The sequence below is a fragment of the Indicator indicator genome, chromosome 24 (genome assembly GCF_027791375.1).
Source record: "Indicator indicator isolate 239-I01 chromosome 24, UM_Iind_1.1, whole genome shotgun sequence".
Taxonomy (NCBI): domain Eukaryota; kingdom Metazoa; phylum Chordata; class Aves; order Piciformes; family Indicatoridae; genus Indicator; species Indicator indicator.
Genome location: NC_072033.1, coordinates 8,231,071 through 8,249,677, shown reverse-complemented (window position 1 = coordinate 8,249,677; position 18,607 = coordinate 8,231,071). Strand labels below are relative to the sequence as shown.

Here is an 18,607-nt window from a genome sequence, read left to right as displayed (position 1 = left end):
GAAAGAAGTAGAAAAGGGGCTGTAACTGTACAGCTGAGATCAAACTCAATTACAGTTGAGAAAGCTCCATTTGCAGCATTTTCAGTGAACTCTTTCCCTCAGCGAGCACCGTGCTGGTTACTCGGCCTCTTCAACACAAGAGTTTACTGACTTCTGGAGACTGATTACTACTTAGGCCACATTTTTCAAAAGGAGAAGGTGGCACACAGTGGTGCAGATGCCACTGCACGCCTGGCAGACATGCCTCTAAAATTACTGTGACCACTCACACTGCCGGGATGCCTGTGCACGCTGGCAGCACCATGGTGCCCCACTACTGCACGTTCACCCCACGGGTGATGTAGATCGTGATAACCACATGCACAGATACAGCAAATAAACAGCAGGATTTCCCCCCCTCCTAGCATGGACCTCAAGCCTCTGTTTTTGAAAAATTGCTCACTTATGTCTTATGATGCATTTTTAGCTAACTGGTGGAGAGAGAGGCAATTAAATTTAACAGAAACCAGGGTTCCCAAATGAAGATACAATTTTTGAAGCCACAATTTCTGTTACTTTTTATTACCTTTACTTATGTTTTATGTGGCAAAGGGTCACAGAACAGATGCAGCTACTAAACTGGGTGGCTTAAGTCAGCTTCTGCAGAGAAAAGCAGAAGGAAGTTAAAGGACATGAATGAGTTCACTTTAGAAGCCAAATAAAGTTTTGAGTCACTGATGACTCAGGTCAAACTCCAATTTAATACAACATCTCTAAAATACAACCTCTTCTAGAAAATGCAATAATAACCAACTAGCCAAATACACACAGAAGAGAAAAGGGAAATTCTGTGTACAAGTACAAAAATGAATCATTATTCTGATAATGTTTTTGTTATTATTTTTGCAGATGAATCTTAAAGCTCTTAGGACTCAATTAAGTTACCACAGCCAAGAAAGACAAAAAACAAAATCAGGGCAGATACTTTCCACCTAGACACCATGGTGATGGGCACATTTGAACTGAGGTAGATTAGATAGATGAACTAGACAGACACATCTAACTGTCCTCCAGTGCACTCATTTGTTTGACAGCCTGGAAAATGTCAACATTCCTAGGATTAAATGAAAATAGAGAATTGCATTTTTGCTGTAAAGTATACACAGAACTTTGCTATGTCAGTTTCCCTTTGTTAAAATAAACCAGGGCCCAACCACGTACTCCTTGAGTGACCTAAAGCACAATAAGGTAAATGAAACTGTAACCAAGATGCAACTAACTGAAAGCCCTTCGTTTGTTACTCTTTTACCCCAGGATATTAGTGGAGTGATAGGACCCACACACACTTTGACATGGCATTTTTTCTTGAGCTGAACAACACCAAAAATGCTAAACTGCCCATCTTGATTGCTGTCTTGATACCATATTTATTTCCTTTATGACTTCCAGCTACTTTACCATTATGGGCTGGTCAAACAATTTATGTTATGTGGTGCCTTTTCCCCTCACTTTGTTCTTCAGGAAAGTAAAAGTAAACAAATGTTTTGGATAAAAAAAGCAAAGAACAACAACAACTGAAGCGATTGTCCCCAGAGGTTTCTCGTCCAGGTTGCAGACATATTGGTGTGGCTTTTGCTTCAGCTCACAACAAAACACATGCATACACAATGACACACGGTTAGCACTCATGTTCACATTCAGCAACTCCATTTTTTTCCCTAGTGCACAACTACAGAGCTGGATTTGGCAGTAAGCAATTTGGCAATCTAAGAGCCGAATCCTGCTCTTGCCCACTCCAGCTTTGACAGTAGTGCTGGCTGCAGCCCGGGGAGCTGTATGACATCCCAGTGGTGTCGGGGAGAACAGAATCCAGCTCCTTGTGACAGTTTTCCCCACACAACATCACAATCAGCCAAACACATTTGTAATCTACTGCAGCTGGTGTTTCTATAATTGATAGAGATATAAAAGCCCTTTTTACTAAAGTTGTACTTTTGTATTTTTTTTTCTTGGGGGAGTTGTGAGAAAGCAGCTACAAAAAGCACACTTTAAATTTCAGATAATGTAGCTCCCTTTAGAATCCCAAGCTTAAAGCAAGTAGTTACGAGTTTTAGCAATGCAAAAAACTGAGCTAAAAACAAACATTTATTTTACTTGACGTAGCAAAACAGTGGATTAAAAAGTTAAATCAATGTGCCGTCTGAATGGTTCCTGCTGTAGCTGCAATTTCAAATGAAATAAGAATGTTATAAAAACTTGTGCATATTAGGCACATTTGGAAATGTCTCCTTGTAACTGTTCTTTAAGTGTTCTGTCTATGAGCACTAACAGGTCACTGCACAGGAAATGCAAAAATATGTTACATTTTAATCAGGGTATATAAAACACTGTCTAGAATGTTACATTGCCCTTGGGATTCTGTACTAAGTAGGGGAAGTTTTACAAAGTCCAGGTCACTCTCCCCATTACATCACTGTGAAGAAAATTATTAGGTTAAATTATATAGATGTCATATATTAGAACTTTCCCAATTGTAGGATGATGGCTAAGAGACGCTTATATCCTTGGAGAAACCCATAGTCATACCCTTGTACATACTTTGTATATTGAAAATACTGCATTTTAAGTGAATCAAAATATTTTCAAACAATTATAATGAAAGAGAACAAATATAAAAATGAGCCTGTTCCTATATTTACTCTGACAACAAATTTCAGCACTTTACCCTAATGCACACATACAAAAAAAAAAAAAAAAAAAAAAAAAAAGAGTTAAAAACCTGCCTGGAGATACCTCATAGGTGATAAAAACTGAAAGAAGGTATTTAAGCAGAGATGTTTGGAAATGATTAACATAAAATGTCCCTAAACCAAGGAAGTGGAAATCCAGACAGTGGTGGTATCACAACATCCCTCTGCTCCCCCTGCAAATATTTCTCAAAATTATTTACCTCTGCTTAACCCAAATCACAAGTTTATAAAAACTCTAATAAGCTCACAGAAACAACAAAAGAACAATGCAAGGATGAGCATTTTCTGGATTAACATTCACAGGATTTTAGTTATTGAATGTGCTAATTTTGGAGGTGACACAAAACTACAACATCCTGAAGGCCAACATGCTCTTCTCTAGTTGATTCTAGCTCAGGTTTTGTCACCGTCTTCCAGATAGAAAGATTCTGTTTCTGTGAAAAAGTCTCCTGTGGGGCAGCAACTAAAATAAAATAAAATAAAAAACCCTGCCCCAAGTAAAACCAAAGTCAGAGGCGCAAGGGCTCAGATCCTGCTGAGGTAAATGGCAGTTACTCACACAGCGACCCAGGGATCAGCCCACTGCAATTTGCATGTTGTGGCATGAGAAGAGATCTCAGACGAACAGGCCCTTTTTATCTAAACAGATATCTGTGGTTGAAACTCCTGGCATTATTCTTTGTATTTTCTCCTTGCAGCTTGCTTTTGTACAGCTATCTAACTGCCAGTAATTTCCATGCTTTGTTCTGGCTCACCCACTCCCCGGGGCCTTGTAGCACCCCAGCTTGCTGACCAGGCAGCTCCTCACACCCACCTTCTCTATGCTATTATACATTCTATATGGCTTCCACCAACCTCTCGGTGTGCTGCCTGCACTCTGCAACAGCTCTCTCCAGGCAAGGTGTGGCCCTGAGCCTCGATGCCCACCCCTCCTCCAGACTCCAGCAGGGAATCAGGGTTTCCTTCATTTTGATGGTCCTCATGGACACTCCTGAACTGCCTGCACAATGCCTTGGGGGCTGTCTCTGCAATGACACCACCACTTAACTGACAAGGGGCTCAATTCTGGCAAATTTTAAGCAAATTTTTCTACCTTCTCGTCACAAAAAGACATCCCCTGAGGCTGACTACCCACCTGGGGAGCGCCAGTATGGACCCGATCCAGCCTGGAAGTTCTCACTCTCCATGCTCCCACACAATCCCAGTAGCAATCAGTTCTACACACGGTACCTTTTTTCTATCTGAAGCAGATTAATTTCCTGCACACATCTGTCCCCTACCTGTGATGAAGCCAGGGACCAGCCAGGCTTTTAAAAAAGCAGGCGAGGACAGCTAGGAACCACATAAGTGGAGCCACATTTATCTCTACCCAGGCCTTAACCTAGACAGAAACTGTTGGATGCGTGCACTGCAAAAGCTAATGCTGGGTATCATGTTCTATGCTGACCTGGCAGCAGACTCAAGTGTGCATTTTTAGCACCATTATCACAAAACTGACCATTTCCTCACTCTTCTTTTACTGTTTAGACCTACTGCTGTCCCTGCAGCAGGGAACACAATTGTCCTACTTATCCCCAGCTAAAACATATTTTAGGGGAATGCAACTGAAAAAGAGAAACGAAGAAGAGAGCATGTGCGGTGGAGATGGCACATTGGAGAATGCTGTGTCACCTTCTAAAAATTCTTTGGCAACGACAACTTTTAGACTTTGTAAGTCAGACAAATTTGGGTGGATTTTCTCAGAGAAAGCAGAAGATATCTCTGAAAAATGTTTGTGTCACTGTCAGAAAGCACAGTGGTCCCACAGCTTTGAAATAAACCCTGATGTACATCTTTTAATTTTTTGCCAAATAACATCCTAACCTAAATTATAGGAAGAATATTTTAAGAAAGGAAACACAGATTTTGATAATGGAAATTATTGTTTTGAGCAGCTCAGAACCAGAAACATGAGAACCAGGAGAAATCTGATGTCTCAACAGAAAACCCCAAATAACCTGGAGTATAGGAACAGTTGTCCCCAAAATCTAGATGTTATTGTTGCCATGCCCCTGGCTATGCAGCATCTATACAACGCTGCTCTCAAGGCCTCCACTGGTTTTCTGGTCTTTTCAAGATCTTCAATGTTTTTTCTTCCCTTTTTCATTATCACATAGCTGAACTTCTAGCCAGGCAGATGAAGGTGCTGTGCCCTGGGTATCAATGTTGGCTACTTGTTCTGTCCTATCCACAGCACGATGCCTCTCCTGTTAAAATAATCATCTGGCTAGAGGGATCATCAGACAAAACAAACAAAATAAATCCATAATTCTGAACACAGAACAGGTTGATGGCTTGTTTGGTGTTATTTGAGCTGTTTGGTTTTTTTTTTTTTTCTGATGCACAAGACAATAAGTGTTCAAGGCTACAAAACTCAGGCCTGAGTCCCTGGTTCAGTCAGAGGGGCCCTTGGCCATAAATTTCAGCACAGATTTAAAAATTCATAGAAACTCCTTTTTAATCATCAAGTATTCTGCTGCTCATTACTGACATATGTTTTAATGATGTGCCCTTAAACTTTGGTCTAGTTTTAAAAATACAATTTCCTCAAATTCAATAAAAAAATCTAGAGCTCTGCAATGGGGTCCCATAATTTTGCTCAAGTGCTTTTTCAGCTCTAAGGTGTGTTTGAAAGGAGTTTGCTATGTCAGGTGACATTTTGTTAGCTTCTGACAAGAGAAAATATTTAATACCTTCATTTTTCCCCTGCTCTGAATATTAGTTTAATTGTCACAAATAATTAAATGCTTATGAGCAAAAGACATCTTCAGACATTTTGACAATACATATTAAGAGACGCTTTAAGGGAAATCTGTACAGATCGGGTTTTATTTGTTATGCTAAATGATGATGCATTCTGATTGCATTTGTTCCTTATTTATGTGTGCAACAGGAGATGTACTGTAAGGAATAAAATGACAGTATTTGACAGGCTAGGAAATGTCTGGGCAAGGATACAGGATAAGGAACCCTAAAAGGGCATTGTTTATGAAGAGGCAATGGGATAGAGACACTCCCTTCAATCTAAGGCAATGAAAGGTGCCAACAACTAAATTACAGTTAATACCAGTAAAAAATAAACATAAATTATGTATACTAGGCTCAAGCTCAAGGACTTTGGGCCACTAAAACTACATATTATTATATCAATTATCAAAGAGAGATAAATTTCCATCCTGGGAATTTGCATGTGAACTCTAATAACCTACTATTCAGAAATAGAGGCAAGCATTAATTTCCACATGAAAAGGAGCCATGGGAGAGCTTCCCAAGTCTCCAGCTCCAGAGAAGAAAGCCCTACCTGGTGATTCAGCACCGAATGATCTGGCCTCTGTTTGAGAGGGTAGCAGGTGGTCTCCCAGGTATGGCAGATTAGCCCTGTATTACCTAAGATTTATTCTGAGTTCCTGTCAATATAATGGCTGAAACGACCATTCCTGAAAGGCAATATGGTGTGAAAATAAACATAAACAATCCTTAATGAATCCATAGGCTATTATTTGCAGCATATTTCTTCTATAGGCAATACATATATCTCCACTTTAGAAAAACAACACTGCCCTTGATCGAGGCTTAACAATTCCAGTTTACACAAGAGAGGGAACTGAGGAAGGTCCATGGGAACTGCTTGGTGCTAAAAGCTTTTGATAATTCAAGTCTCTCTTTAGACACCCATATGAGGATTTAGATTCTTAATGTTAGAAGGCAACTTACAAAAATCAGAGTCTCAAACTCTATTATCAGAGATTTCCAACCACCTCTGGCAGTCTGAGTGGAGGGAAAATGCGTATGTTCTGTTTCGTTGCAATTAAACTAGGGTATTCATATTTCTCATTATACACTGTCAGAAGTACAAAGCTAGATCCCAGATCTGATAGTGAAATATAGAACAGTATATTGGGGAATAGTGACCATAATCAAGTTCTCTGGTGCTGAAGCTTATCACTGACCAAAAGCACATCTGAGGATAATTTAGCAAAGGTAAAAGATTTAAATTATTCTGCCTAAAACTATTGTCTTGTAAAGCTCCTTTGGCTTGTTAACAGAGCTCTGCTTTCTCTCACTGGGAATCCTCCCACTTTTGGGAGCTCCTGGACATTAGCAAAGTATCACCTCTTGGGCTACAGGGAGTTGCACAGAAGGGATGTAACTGCCTTTCCAGCTCCCCTCCAGTGTCAGTTTCCCAGTGTCCCAGCTGAGCTGCTCTCTTCTCACTCCACAGCATGCAGACGCCTTGAGCCTCCATCCCAGCTTTTTTCTCCTGGAAGTGCACTGACGATAGCACTGTGATCTAGTACCTACAGGAGGGAATTAGGAGCAGATGCTATTTGACCTTGAACAAATCAGCTAATACCTCTTGGCTTCAATTTGCCTTTCTGTAAAATGCGGGAAAACATTCTACTTCACTGGGGTTATTCTGAGGAGTACCTAACATTAGTAAGAAATCCCTGGAAGAAAGGTGCTAAGTGTGAAGAAATATTACTCCGCTTCCTAACAAAGCACACAGATACAAATAGGAACCATGCAGATAATCAAAAGCCCTAGAAAGCTTTTAATTTTTTTAGCATTTAATGCTACAGATGATCAATACAAGTACTTAGCTTCTTTCTCCTTTCACATGTTAATGCTGCTTGCACTGTGCTTATAAATGTTGTGACATGGCTAAAATAGAAAACAAAAATAAAATTTTGATGGACCAAAATACCAGCTCATATAAGCTTATGTTTCTTTCTACAGTACAAAACTGTACAACATGAAAGAATCCTGCCCTCTTCTGTGGCATCCACTCAGTCTCTGGGAGTAAATGAGTTCTTCCTATATGTACAAAGAAAATTGTAGGACCCACGAATTGTTGCGTTGATTCCCTGTGTAATCCACACAAAATTACTTATATATGGAAAATTCAGGGTAAAATCTTTCAACAACAACAAAAAATTTAAAAATTACTTCTGTCCATGTGGGGAATGAGTGATAGAAATAGGCTTGTTGTCTGCACATATGAAACTGCACCAAAGTGCAGATTTTCACTCCAATCTCCTGCTTAGGCAGAGTGTAACTAGAAAAAAAAAATCTTTGCTGTTGAGTATTCCAGAGAATTTAATTATTTTCATTAAAACCAGGAACTGTGTGCTGCCCTTTTTTCAAGAGAAATTCTGCACTGATTCCACATAAACATACCAGATATCACTTCAGTAAAGTTGTTTTGGGAATATGTTACAGCATTTTTTAAGTTATGAAAGCAATATTGAATGAGATTTACTACAATTTAAGATAAGTGGGTCTTAATTTTATATGAACAGAGAGACTGAAAACACAGCCCGAAAGAGTTCTGATTATATTGTGCTGGGATATTAGGCCTCATGCAAAATTGCCCCTTTTCTCTTTTACATGCATAAAAACAAGCACAACAGGCTTTTCAATTAAATGAGTCTTTTGAGATGCAAGCAGGAAGAGCCAGAAAGCTTCTTAAAACTTTATTGCTTTTTATCTTTGTCAGGTAGGGATGTGTATTAAAAATGACCTGTTTTCAGTGCAAGATTTTTCTTCCTGTTTGACTTATAGATCTTATGGGTTCCCCAAGGTTGTAATGGAGGGATTGATCTGGATTAGTTTTCCCCATATACTCAGTAGTTTTTCTTTTCTACAGCCATCTAGAGCTAAGGATGCTTCCCATAGTCTCTTTAGCATCGTGACTAACTTTAATGAGCCCCAGTATCATTAGACAATAGCAGTTTACAGAAAACAGGAGGAAAGACACAGAAAGGAAAAAGATACAGCTGTAATAGATACAAGCCATGGAGATGAAAGAAAGAAGTCAGCATCTCATTTGCATCAATACAATAAAAATGCAGCATTAATGTTGCTAGTTGTAATTTTTTTTCTTCAATAAAGTTGAACCTGATTATATCTGAAAAAAAAAGTAGGCTGTGCATTCCTCATAGGTCTTGCAAGCATTTAGACTTTAAAGAACAGCCACTGGCTATTAACTTTCTAGATTTAACTGCCACTAACAACAATCTCCACAAAACTTCAATTGAAATCCACTCCTCAAGAACTGATGGTCTGATCTCTTAACTGCTTTGTTTATAGCAATACGAATTCAGAGCTTCTATTCACATAGCTCCACTTCATCATTATGTTATGTATTTTGTTTACTGGTATTATGTGTGTGTACATATATAATTATATATACAGACACATGCTAGTTCATCATCTGAATCAATCAAAAGATTTATTATCGCCAACCTTGTTTATTCAAAAATCATGAAGCACAACCTCAAAAATCATAAAACTAGTGAAAATTATGAGATGTTAGAAGCAGTCACTTTGAGAATCATAGCATTTTTCTTCTGGCACAAAAACTTCTAGACTGCACATTTTCAAGTTCCTCAGTTGTCCATATCAGGGAGTTAAAAATAAATTTTCTTTTAAAAATGCATATTGGGCTCTTGCACAATCACCAGAGTCCAGGAACTGGGGGTTTAAAGAAAATAAACAGTAACAAAGGACTTAGGGTGGCCACAATTAACATCACAGGAGTTTTAACATTTTGGCAAATATTGGTGGAATATTTACAAACTGCTCTAAACAACCAAGCTTCCCAGTTGCTGTCAGTAAGAATGGTGCATGCCTCTCCAAGGCAGGTGCTTGTCTCTCCTGTTTGCAGGTATGTATGCGTGCATACCTGAAGAGGATCTGTTTCCAATACATTTAGGACTGTTTGTTCTATTTAACTGTGGAATTTTACCAATACTTGGGGCCATCAGGTGCTGCACATTATAAACTATGTATTTTTCACAATCGAATCCTGTCATTTGGAAGCTATTGTTGTGACTTTCTTTTTCCTAGGGCAAAGGCTGAAAACATTTCTTTCGAGGAAACAAAGATTCTCTTCATTCTTCTAAATGGAACACTTAATGCAACACTTAGATCAAGACCAGTTTTTCCACTTCTTTTTGCCTGAAAAGCCTCTCAAGGTAACGGATAGAAAGCCCGACACAGTTAAAGAGGGATGTGTAAATCTAATGGGAAACGGTGTGCTTCCATAGTGCCTTTCTCCTTGAAACCTTCAAAAACACACAGTTCACTGTCAAGGTATTTCTGATTTTCAGAAGACACTATTATAACATGGTAAAAATTACTCAGGGCCAAGATCCAACTCCATCAAGTGAGAGGTAACATTAATGAGAAAGAACTGATTTTCATCCCTAAAACTACGTTGGACTTTTAGGTTTACGATTTCCAAAACCATCTTCATGCACTGAGAACTGCTGCTTGTGTACAACATTGCACATTGAAAAAGGATCCTTTAAAAGACTGTAATCATCTACAGGTACCAAGAAACAGGGTGCGATAATTAGAACAGAGAATGGAAATGTGTTTGAGAAGCAAAGTCAGCCGAGCAAGCAAAATATCTCAGTCATACAGACTTCAGAAAGAATAGCATGTACTACACAAGGTAAAGGCAGAACTCTCCCTCGATTTAAAGCTTAATGGCAGAATCTGGTCTCTCGTCAGAGGCAAAACGTTAATAAAGAAACATGTATATTTGATTTTGTAGCTCAATGGCCCTCTCTTACATAGGCAATCTTTACACAAGCCAGTAACCCACTGAAGCAAAGTGCTGAGTAAGAGCTGCAGAACTGGACCCACTCTCATGTAAATTATTGTAATTAAATAGGTAATGAAAAATCACTGCTCTTGCACAAATGAAATGTAAGACTTCAGCTGAGAGTGTAATGTGTTTCCAATTGACTCCTGTATCAGATTCAGAGACAGATGAAAATGTCTCTCTGCTTGCATGAGCACGCTTTAGAATTAAAACTTCACAAATATTTTCATTTTACTGAGAAGAGGGAAAAACAAAGGCTTATTTTAGCAGTAAAGTCAGTAAGATCTCCCTTTTTTAAGGCATAATATGGTACACACATGTCGCAACCTGAGAGGTATTAAATGGAATTTGAATAATATTCTTTTACATTTGCTAATAATACGTCATCCAGTAGAAGAACCAAGCCTTATTCTTCCCTCCACTAGCTGACATGGTATTTTTTTTTTACATTTGAGCTCTTAAGATCTGCACAATAGCTTAACACAATAAGTGTTTAGCCTCTGGTTCCAACTGTAATTGATAGAGTACAGTTCCATTCCCTCTGCTGCTGCTAAGTTGGGAATTGCAGCCACAGCAACTGACAGCTTTTTTTTTTTTCTTTCTTTCTTTTTTTCCTTTTCTGTGAGTCTGGAGTTGCTCTCTGGGAGTGATGTCCTCATCGGGATGGGAAGTAAAATGATGGGAGAAAGGCTCATCCTGGCCTTGTGCTACGGAGGAACTCCAGGGACCTCTTCTAGGGGAAACAGTTACTTGAGGTGGGTGCTACTAATGAGAGCAAAAATCAGGAAGCGAAAACTCTGAGAGGATACACCAAAATCCTGCAGTTTTGAAGAAAATGAGCTTTTCATTTAGACAGCACAGAAAAGGGAGAGCGTTTATGCAAAAGAATTTCTGACAATGAACATGTTTTTTTAAATGCTATAAAACTGTGTCCTTTATTGATGGAAACATCTTTTATTTCACAGTCACAGGGGCTGAACTCTTGGTGAGTCCCACTCTTTCTATAGCAATAATGTATTGTGCTTTGATATGTGAGAGTAAAATTGATATAAGGAAACAGTAGTTAAAATGAACATGATTTCAATTGTCCCATTCAGGCTTGAGTTTTCACATGGAAAAAAATTCCATAGCAGCTTCAGGCTTAGTAACCGATTCCAGAATTTAATGTAAATGGCAACTAAATTTGGTTCCTCTTTAGTTGCAAAAGTACCTATTTTGGAATATATTAAATTAACCAGAATTTTAAGGCTCCTCTTGTTTGTGAACACCTTGGCTTTTTTGTCATCTGTCAGCATCGTGATGCGCACCGTAACTGAAAGGTTCTGAGGCATGAGCTATTTAGGTGGTTTTGATGTGCACTTGCTTTTCTGGAGGATGTTTAAACAAAGCACTACTGCCTTTTCTACAGTTTGATTCAGTACAGCTTGCCTGGAACCTGCTTCCATTGCCCCTATAGTAAAGGACACAAATAATACTCAAAAGCCACAAAGCTTTTGGTTATTAATATATGTATACATTGCTTCCTTTTATCACAGAAATATACATACCAGACCTAGCTGGCCATTTCCTCTGTTCTTTGCAGAAGCAGAATTTCACTTTCTAAATATGCTTCTGTTTTAAATAACCTTTTATTACTAAGGTGCAAACTGCAGCTTTCCAGTACTGACTGCTGTCTTCTGTTGCTGCTCTATGAGGACTCTTCCAAAACCAAAACCGTGTTATTCTATAGCTCAAATAAACAAAATAAATGTGATTGATATATGTTTCTGTTGTACTTTTCCTGAGATTTGGTTCTTAGGTAGCCTACTGGAGCTGAGAGAGAAAGAAAGGAAGAAATACAAAATTGCAGCCGGAAAGGGCATTAAGTCCAGATTCCTCTTAGCAGGCTTTAAAAAAGCAAACTAGCAATTCATGATCACAAAATAAAATATGCACATTTAAACAAGCTGCAGGGGAAAGGAGAGTTTAATCCAGTGAAATTGTGTTTGAAAGCTATTTCATACCCCTAGGAATAAAATCTGAATAGCAATTCTGCTTTGCTCCCACCCTTTTTTCCACCCTTCTGTTAATATATTACCATTTGTTATGGAATCGTTACAAGACTTCTACCCCAGAGGTGGCTGCATTTCATTGAAGGATGAAGTACTTTCTGGGCCTGAGTCTCTTCTTACTCACAGAAGCAGACAGTACTCATTGCAACTGCACTGATGCTGCTAGTAAAGCTATTTATGATTTGCACCTGAGCAAGAGAAGAATTAGGCCCACAGCTTGTAAAGCCCTTTGTGATTCATTTGGGTGAAAGCTGCAGCACAAATGGGTTGTTTATCATAAACAGAAGTATGATATTAAAGCAGGCACTGATACACAGAGCTGCAACTATATCTGCTTCAAGCATTATCAAAATGGAAATGACGCCCTCAAAAAGGAATGACGATTCAGAAAAGATTCGGCCCTGGAAAGATCAAAATGCATTTGACAGAGTTTCGGTGTTGCTGTGAAATAAAGTGTCTTTTAAAGTGTAATCTGAGATCAAAAATCCCCATTATCAAACATAAAGAGTGCTCCATTTATCCAATTACACTACCTTGTTTCATTACAATGGTCTGTAATATATTTCTTAGGAATACAAGGCTCAAAATTAATAATAGAAAAGGACAAAATTGCCATGTATATTTCTCTAGATAGATTTTCATCTAGCAGCAGGACTTCACTTCTGATTCACTCGCTGGTTCTCTCTAACCTTTACATTATTCATTAATCAAACTAGAAACCTGCTTTCAAAGTCAGTGCATGGTAGTAATTATTTACAGTTGTGCATAGTATTTAATTTTAAGCAATGACAAAAGCAGGCATGTCCAGAATCATAACTCTTATAATTTTTCTTCCGTTAGAGGTGAACTATCTCAAGAAGCTAAAAGTTACAAACTTCTCTTCAATATCTCTGCTGCCATCAAGACAAAATGCAGTGCAACTGATACCTTTGAACTTGTACAACTTAAAATAAATAAAAGTGAAAATTAAGTAATATATAATGTATTAAGTCCTTTAAATAAAAGGAATAAGGAGCTTTGCTATCAGCCTTGATGAGCAATTCATTCTTATTGCACAGTCTGTCTACTGTCACTTTGAGGTATTTTTCACCATACTAAACAGAACCTCAGTACTATCCCTGAAAATGAAAGTCAGTTTTAAGAACTATATACAACAGCCATGTCTGCTCTTTGAAACCTACTCTACCCCCCACAAACACACAAATACAACTTCAAAGGAGGAGAACTATTGCAAATGTACAAACCTACTTCAAATCGACTATGCTGGATGAAACTGGACTGCATTTGCAGTGTTTTGCTCACCTGAAACAACATTGATCTGAGGACAAATATAATCAAAGAAATACACCACTGAAGAGCAATGCACATATTATAATGAGAATAAGGAAGGGGAGATCTAATGGTGGTCATTCAAATTTCTCCCACATCATTAATATTCTCAAAAATGCTGTAACGTTATGGATAAAAACATCTTACTGTAGGCTCAGTAGGGAAATCCCGGGAAACAACAGCCTGGGCTTTGCTGGCAAAAATTTACTTACTCTCTAGTCTGTGTTTCTGATAAAGAACAGGGTCCCTCTTCTACAAAATGATACTAGACACATTCAAAGTGAAAATTCTACTTGGAAAACAAAACAAAAAGAAGCCTCATACTCCTGACAGAGAGAGAAAAAAAGAGCAATTCTAGCACTGTCACTATGATGATCAGCATCCATGAAAAAACAGCTATTTATCCTGCAAGTTGAAAATGTTAATGCCTTATTCAGTTACAGCCTCTTTGTGAATAAAACAATAACTGCGACTCATCAGAGAGTTCTTCCAAATACATACATATATATATATATATATGTGCATTTCCGGCATAACTATTATTTATGGTTAAAGGGGATCTTTGCTTGCCAGGAATCACAGTAGCAACCTGCATAAGTACATTCATTGGTCACATCCCAAAAGACTCGCCTGCATACCACTGTCCTACAACTATATGAATATGGCAAAATGTGTAAGTTTATAAAAGTTATGCATGTCCCAGTTTCTCTGAAATAGCATTTACCTCTGAACAAATCTCACGTGCTACTTGACAAAGTTTATTGGAGTATGCCACTAAACTTGACCATACATTCTGTCCCATATATAATATGCTACACCTTGAAAATACTCAGACGGGGAGGAAAAATTAGTAAACCTTTTTAAAAGTAAAAACATAAAATAATAGTTTTCTTTGAAAACTAATCTGATGCAAGACACAAAGAAAAAAAAGAGGGGGAAAAAAAAGAGAAAAGAAAAAAAAAAGGAAAAAACCTGCCTACATTAAAAGCCAAACAAGATAATAATTGTGCATGTCTGGCTAAGAGAATCTAGAGGGCAAGCCTTACGTCATTGGCACTTGGGTTACCATGGTGAGTGATTTATTGATATATATCAAGAATGAATAGATCAAAGGCAGCAAGATGACAGGTGATCAATCAAATGTCAAATCAAAGCTGGCAATCAACTGGAAAGCTGATTTTTCAGTGGGTGGGTCTGGCAGAAGAAAAATGAACTTCCATATTGCGCTTCCCAGAAACAAAACCCCACCACACTATTAAAAAAAAATAAAAAGCAATTAAGCAGCTTGAAAGAAAACTCTTTGAAAAGATTTACTATACAGTCCCACTCATCTCTTTCTTTTTCTTGGCCCCCAAAAGAAAAAGAACACCCTACAGACGACAAAACAAAACACTTCCAAAGTTGCAAACTATGTTCTTCTTTAGAAAATATAAAATATAATAAAAAATTGCAAAACCACTTGGCATGTGCAAATCTATAAACTCGGCTACAAAACAAAAGAAGGATTTGATTTGAAAATGTGGATTGTCTTCTAACAGTCAGAACGTTTCATTTTATTTCCTGTTGCAATTTTCACCACTGATGATCAAAGGCTGAACTTCCCCACCGGGTTCATCAGCAGAGACAGTCCCTGTACTATTTCAGGCATACACAAGGCGCACATACACACACCCGCCAGCAATGCCACCAGAAACACGGCGAAATAAAAGATAAACCACACCGACCCACTTCGCGGAGCACACGCTTTAAAAACAAAACCCACCAGGAGCCGGGGAGGGGGGGGGGGGGGAGGGAGGAGGGGGGGAAATCAGAAAGAAGAGGGAAAAAATTAAAAAGACTAAAGCGGGAAGTAAAGGGGAGACTGCTTTCGGTTCGGCACGGGAAAGGGGCCGGGGGAGAAGGGGAGCGAAAGAAAGTTGGGGGGAAAAGTTTAGCCAGGGCAGGATGTGAGCTCGGAGCAGAAGGCAGCGAGGACCGAGCGCGGTGGGAGCGGCGGGAGGGTGAAAGGGGACAGCCCATGTCAGAGTGAAGATCTTGGCAATAAGGAATGAAACTGGCTCCATAGAGTTACGGAGGGAAAGGGAGGGGGAGGGGGGATAAATAAATAAAGATCCAGCCCGGAAAAGCAAGGGTGACCCTAAATAATAATAAAGATGGGGGGTAGGACTGGAAGGAGCGGAGAGACAGAGGCTGTGTAAGTGGATGGCTTCTTCTTACCTGCAGCCCGTTTGGGTGCTTGCTGTTTCCTCCTTGGCATCGCTCTACTTTCTCCAATGTCACTTCTGTCCCCAGATCCGAGAGCCCTGAGACGCTCCTGAGTCGTGTTTCTCTGTCTCTGCCTCTCAGCTGCTTTCCCCAACACCCCCCTCAAGCCTCCCCTGCCCCCCTTCTTTCCACTTCACTGATAGGAACCTGTTTGGTTTTTATTTTATTTTAGAGATCTAGGTTTCTTTCTTTCTCTCTCTCTTTTTTTTTTCTTTTTTTTTTTTTTTTTTTTTTTGGTTGGATTTTTTTTTTAACTGTTGCAACACTTGCTTTGCTTTGATTCAAACATCCAAGCTCAGGAGCAAATGAAAGGCGCCCACAGTGCCAGAGAATGGCAATAAATAAATAACAAAATAGATACGTATATATTAAAAAGGCAGCACTGGAAAGACTGTGGGGCTGGCTGCTTCCTCCCTTTCCTCTCCTCTCCTCCTCCTCCTCGCAGAGCTGTATGGCGGAGCGGTGCCCGGGTGTGCGTGGTGTGTGTGTGCGTGCGTGTGTGTGCGCGGAGCGCTGCAGGTTCCGTGCTGTCAGATGCCAGGCGGTGAGTGATATGGGAGAGGACAGGGAGGCTTTGGATGGAAGGAAATCTGCTATTCACACGCACACACACACTCTCACAGGCACACGCACACACACACAGACACACACACACACAGGCAGGGCGAGGCGATGCCAGCAAACATCGATCCACTGAGCAAACTGAACATTAACAAACTCCTCCTCCGCGACCTGATGACAGGATGAAATTTACTCCGCGCAGACGGGCGGCAGAGCAGTTTATTAAAGAGACAGGGCGCGCCGGCCGCGGGCCCGCCGACACCTGGGCCGCCCCGCACCGCCCGCCGCGCCGCGACACCGGCCCCCGCACCGCCGCCACCGCCGCCACCGCCCCCAGGCGCGACCACCCCCAGCCAGTTTGTCTCCCGAGGCGGGGCGCTGTGGGGGAGCGGCGGGAAGCGTGGGGGACCCCGGCGGGGATGTCCCCGAGGGTGGGAAGGTTTCGTCCTTCGTCCTCTGTCCCTTGAGAAAAGCCGTTTTCACTGGAATAACGGGGATTTGAGGCAATTCCCCAGGCTTGCGGGAGGGCTGCGGGGAGCCGCGGCTGCCGCTCCCGCCGGTTTGCAGCACCACCGGCTGGCGGCTGACATGCGAGGACTGCGTCCTCAGGTGTGAATGTCTGCGGGGGGCTCGGGGCTGTTGAAGGAGGCCCTTCCTCTCCTGCGATCTTACCTTTAACCCTAACGGCTGACCGAGCATTAGAAGCAGCAGGAGGAACCGACGTGTTTGGGTGTGAATGCAAAGTTTGGTGAAGTTCAGGTGAAACCGAAGGCTTCACTTCAGGCTCTTCTGTAGTAGGAAAGTGCTGCATCGCGGATGAGCCCAGGAAAGCAGGGTTAGGATGTGGGGGAGCAGGGTTTATGGCATGCTAAAATACCCTCTGCTCTTCAGATTCTTCCTGGCACTCACATGTAGGGGGAATCAGAATCAGGTATGTCCATCAGATGCTTCTGGACTCTCATGGCAAACCAAATCTATGTCTCATCCAACTCACAATGTTTCCCACCCTTTCACAGATGCGAACAGCCTGCCAAGCCAAGCCAAGGAAGGGCAGGTGATACTGGATCTCTGAACTGTTCCCCAGGACACATGGAGATAACTTCCTCTGCCCCATTTAGTCATGTCAGGCTTTTTTCCACAGCTGCTGTTAGCACCTTGAGGGTTTAAAAGTGATTCGGGGCTGAAAGGCTGGATTAATTTCTGTATGTTCAACTATAATTTGTGTAAGGTATGTTAAAAGTGGATTCTGCAGTAGTCCGTAGCCTAATCCCGCAGTTTGCTATGGAACTGATTTCTTATATACTTTTTTTTTCTTTTTCTTTTTTTGGTGGCAGGGGTGGGAGGGAGGATTTCTGTCTTTCTAAAGAAACTGTTGGCTTAATAGGAATAATTTACATCCCTCTAAAATCAATCTGTGAGATCAGGCTCTGTAACAAAGCACCAGCAAAAGCCGCTGTGTTATAGCCAGTGTCACTGGTGATCTGCAAACCGCAGTCCTGCAGCTCAGGCAGGGAATGAGTTTCTCTGGGAAGACCCCTAAGTGACCTTTGTATTTAGCAGCCTAGTACAAGATTGTGTTTATGAAAGTGTCCACCTAACTGATTTCACTTAAATTATTTGATAGCCTTCCCGGTACGAGCTCTAGCAATTTTTATAAGCAATTTAAAAGTATTTATTGGTGCAAGCAAATGCTTAGTTTGAAAGATAAAATAGGATAACACTACAATAAAATACTCATTTTTCCACTTCTGCCTGGCATAACTCATTCAGAAGTGAACAGCTCTGCTTGAATCAGTTGGAATTGCACAGACCTCTTATACCTGCTTGTAGCACATGTAAAATTCTGTTGCTGCACACCAAGGGATTTCTACTTTGTCTTCAATTCAGGCAGGTGTAAACACGGGGCCAAGAAGGGCCACAGCATCCACAGCAGTGGGACAATTATCCTGGCACTGTGATGAGAAGTGACACACTACCTAATTTGTAAGTGGAGCACTGGACCTGGATTAGGTAGTTCAGGG

The 18,607-nt window shown here is 40.4% G+C and overlaps 1 protein-coding gene across 1 annotated transcript in view; it reads right to left on the bottom strand.

The window, feature by feature from the left end:
- The window catches only part of TSHZ2 (teashirt zinc finger homeobox 2), a 137,476-nt gene extending 121,459 nt beyond the window's left edge, over positions 1-16,017 (bottom strand). The window contains exon 1 of the mRNA XM_054391725.1: positions 15,978-16,017. Within this exon, the coding sequence (XP_054247700.1) occupies positions 15,978-16,017 (40 nt within the window). The remainder of the gene's footprint in view (positions 1-15,977) is intronic.
- Positions 16,018-18,607: the final 2,590 nt, after the last annotated feature.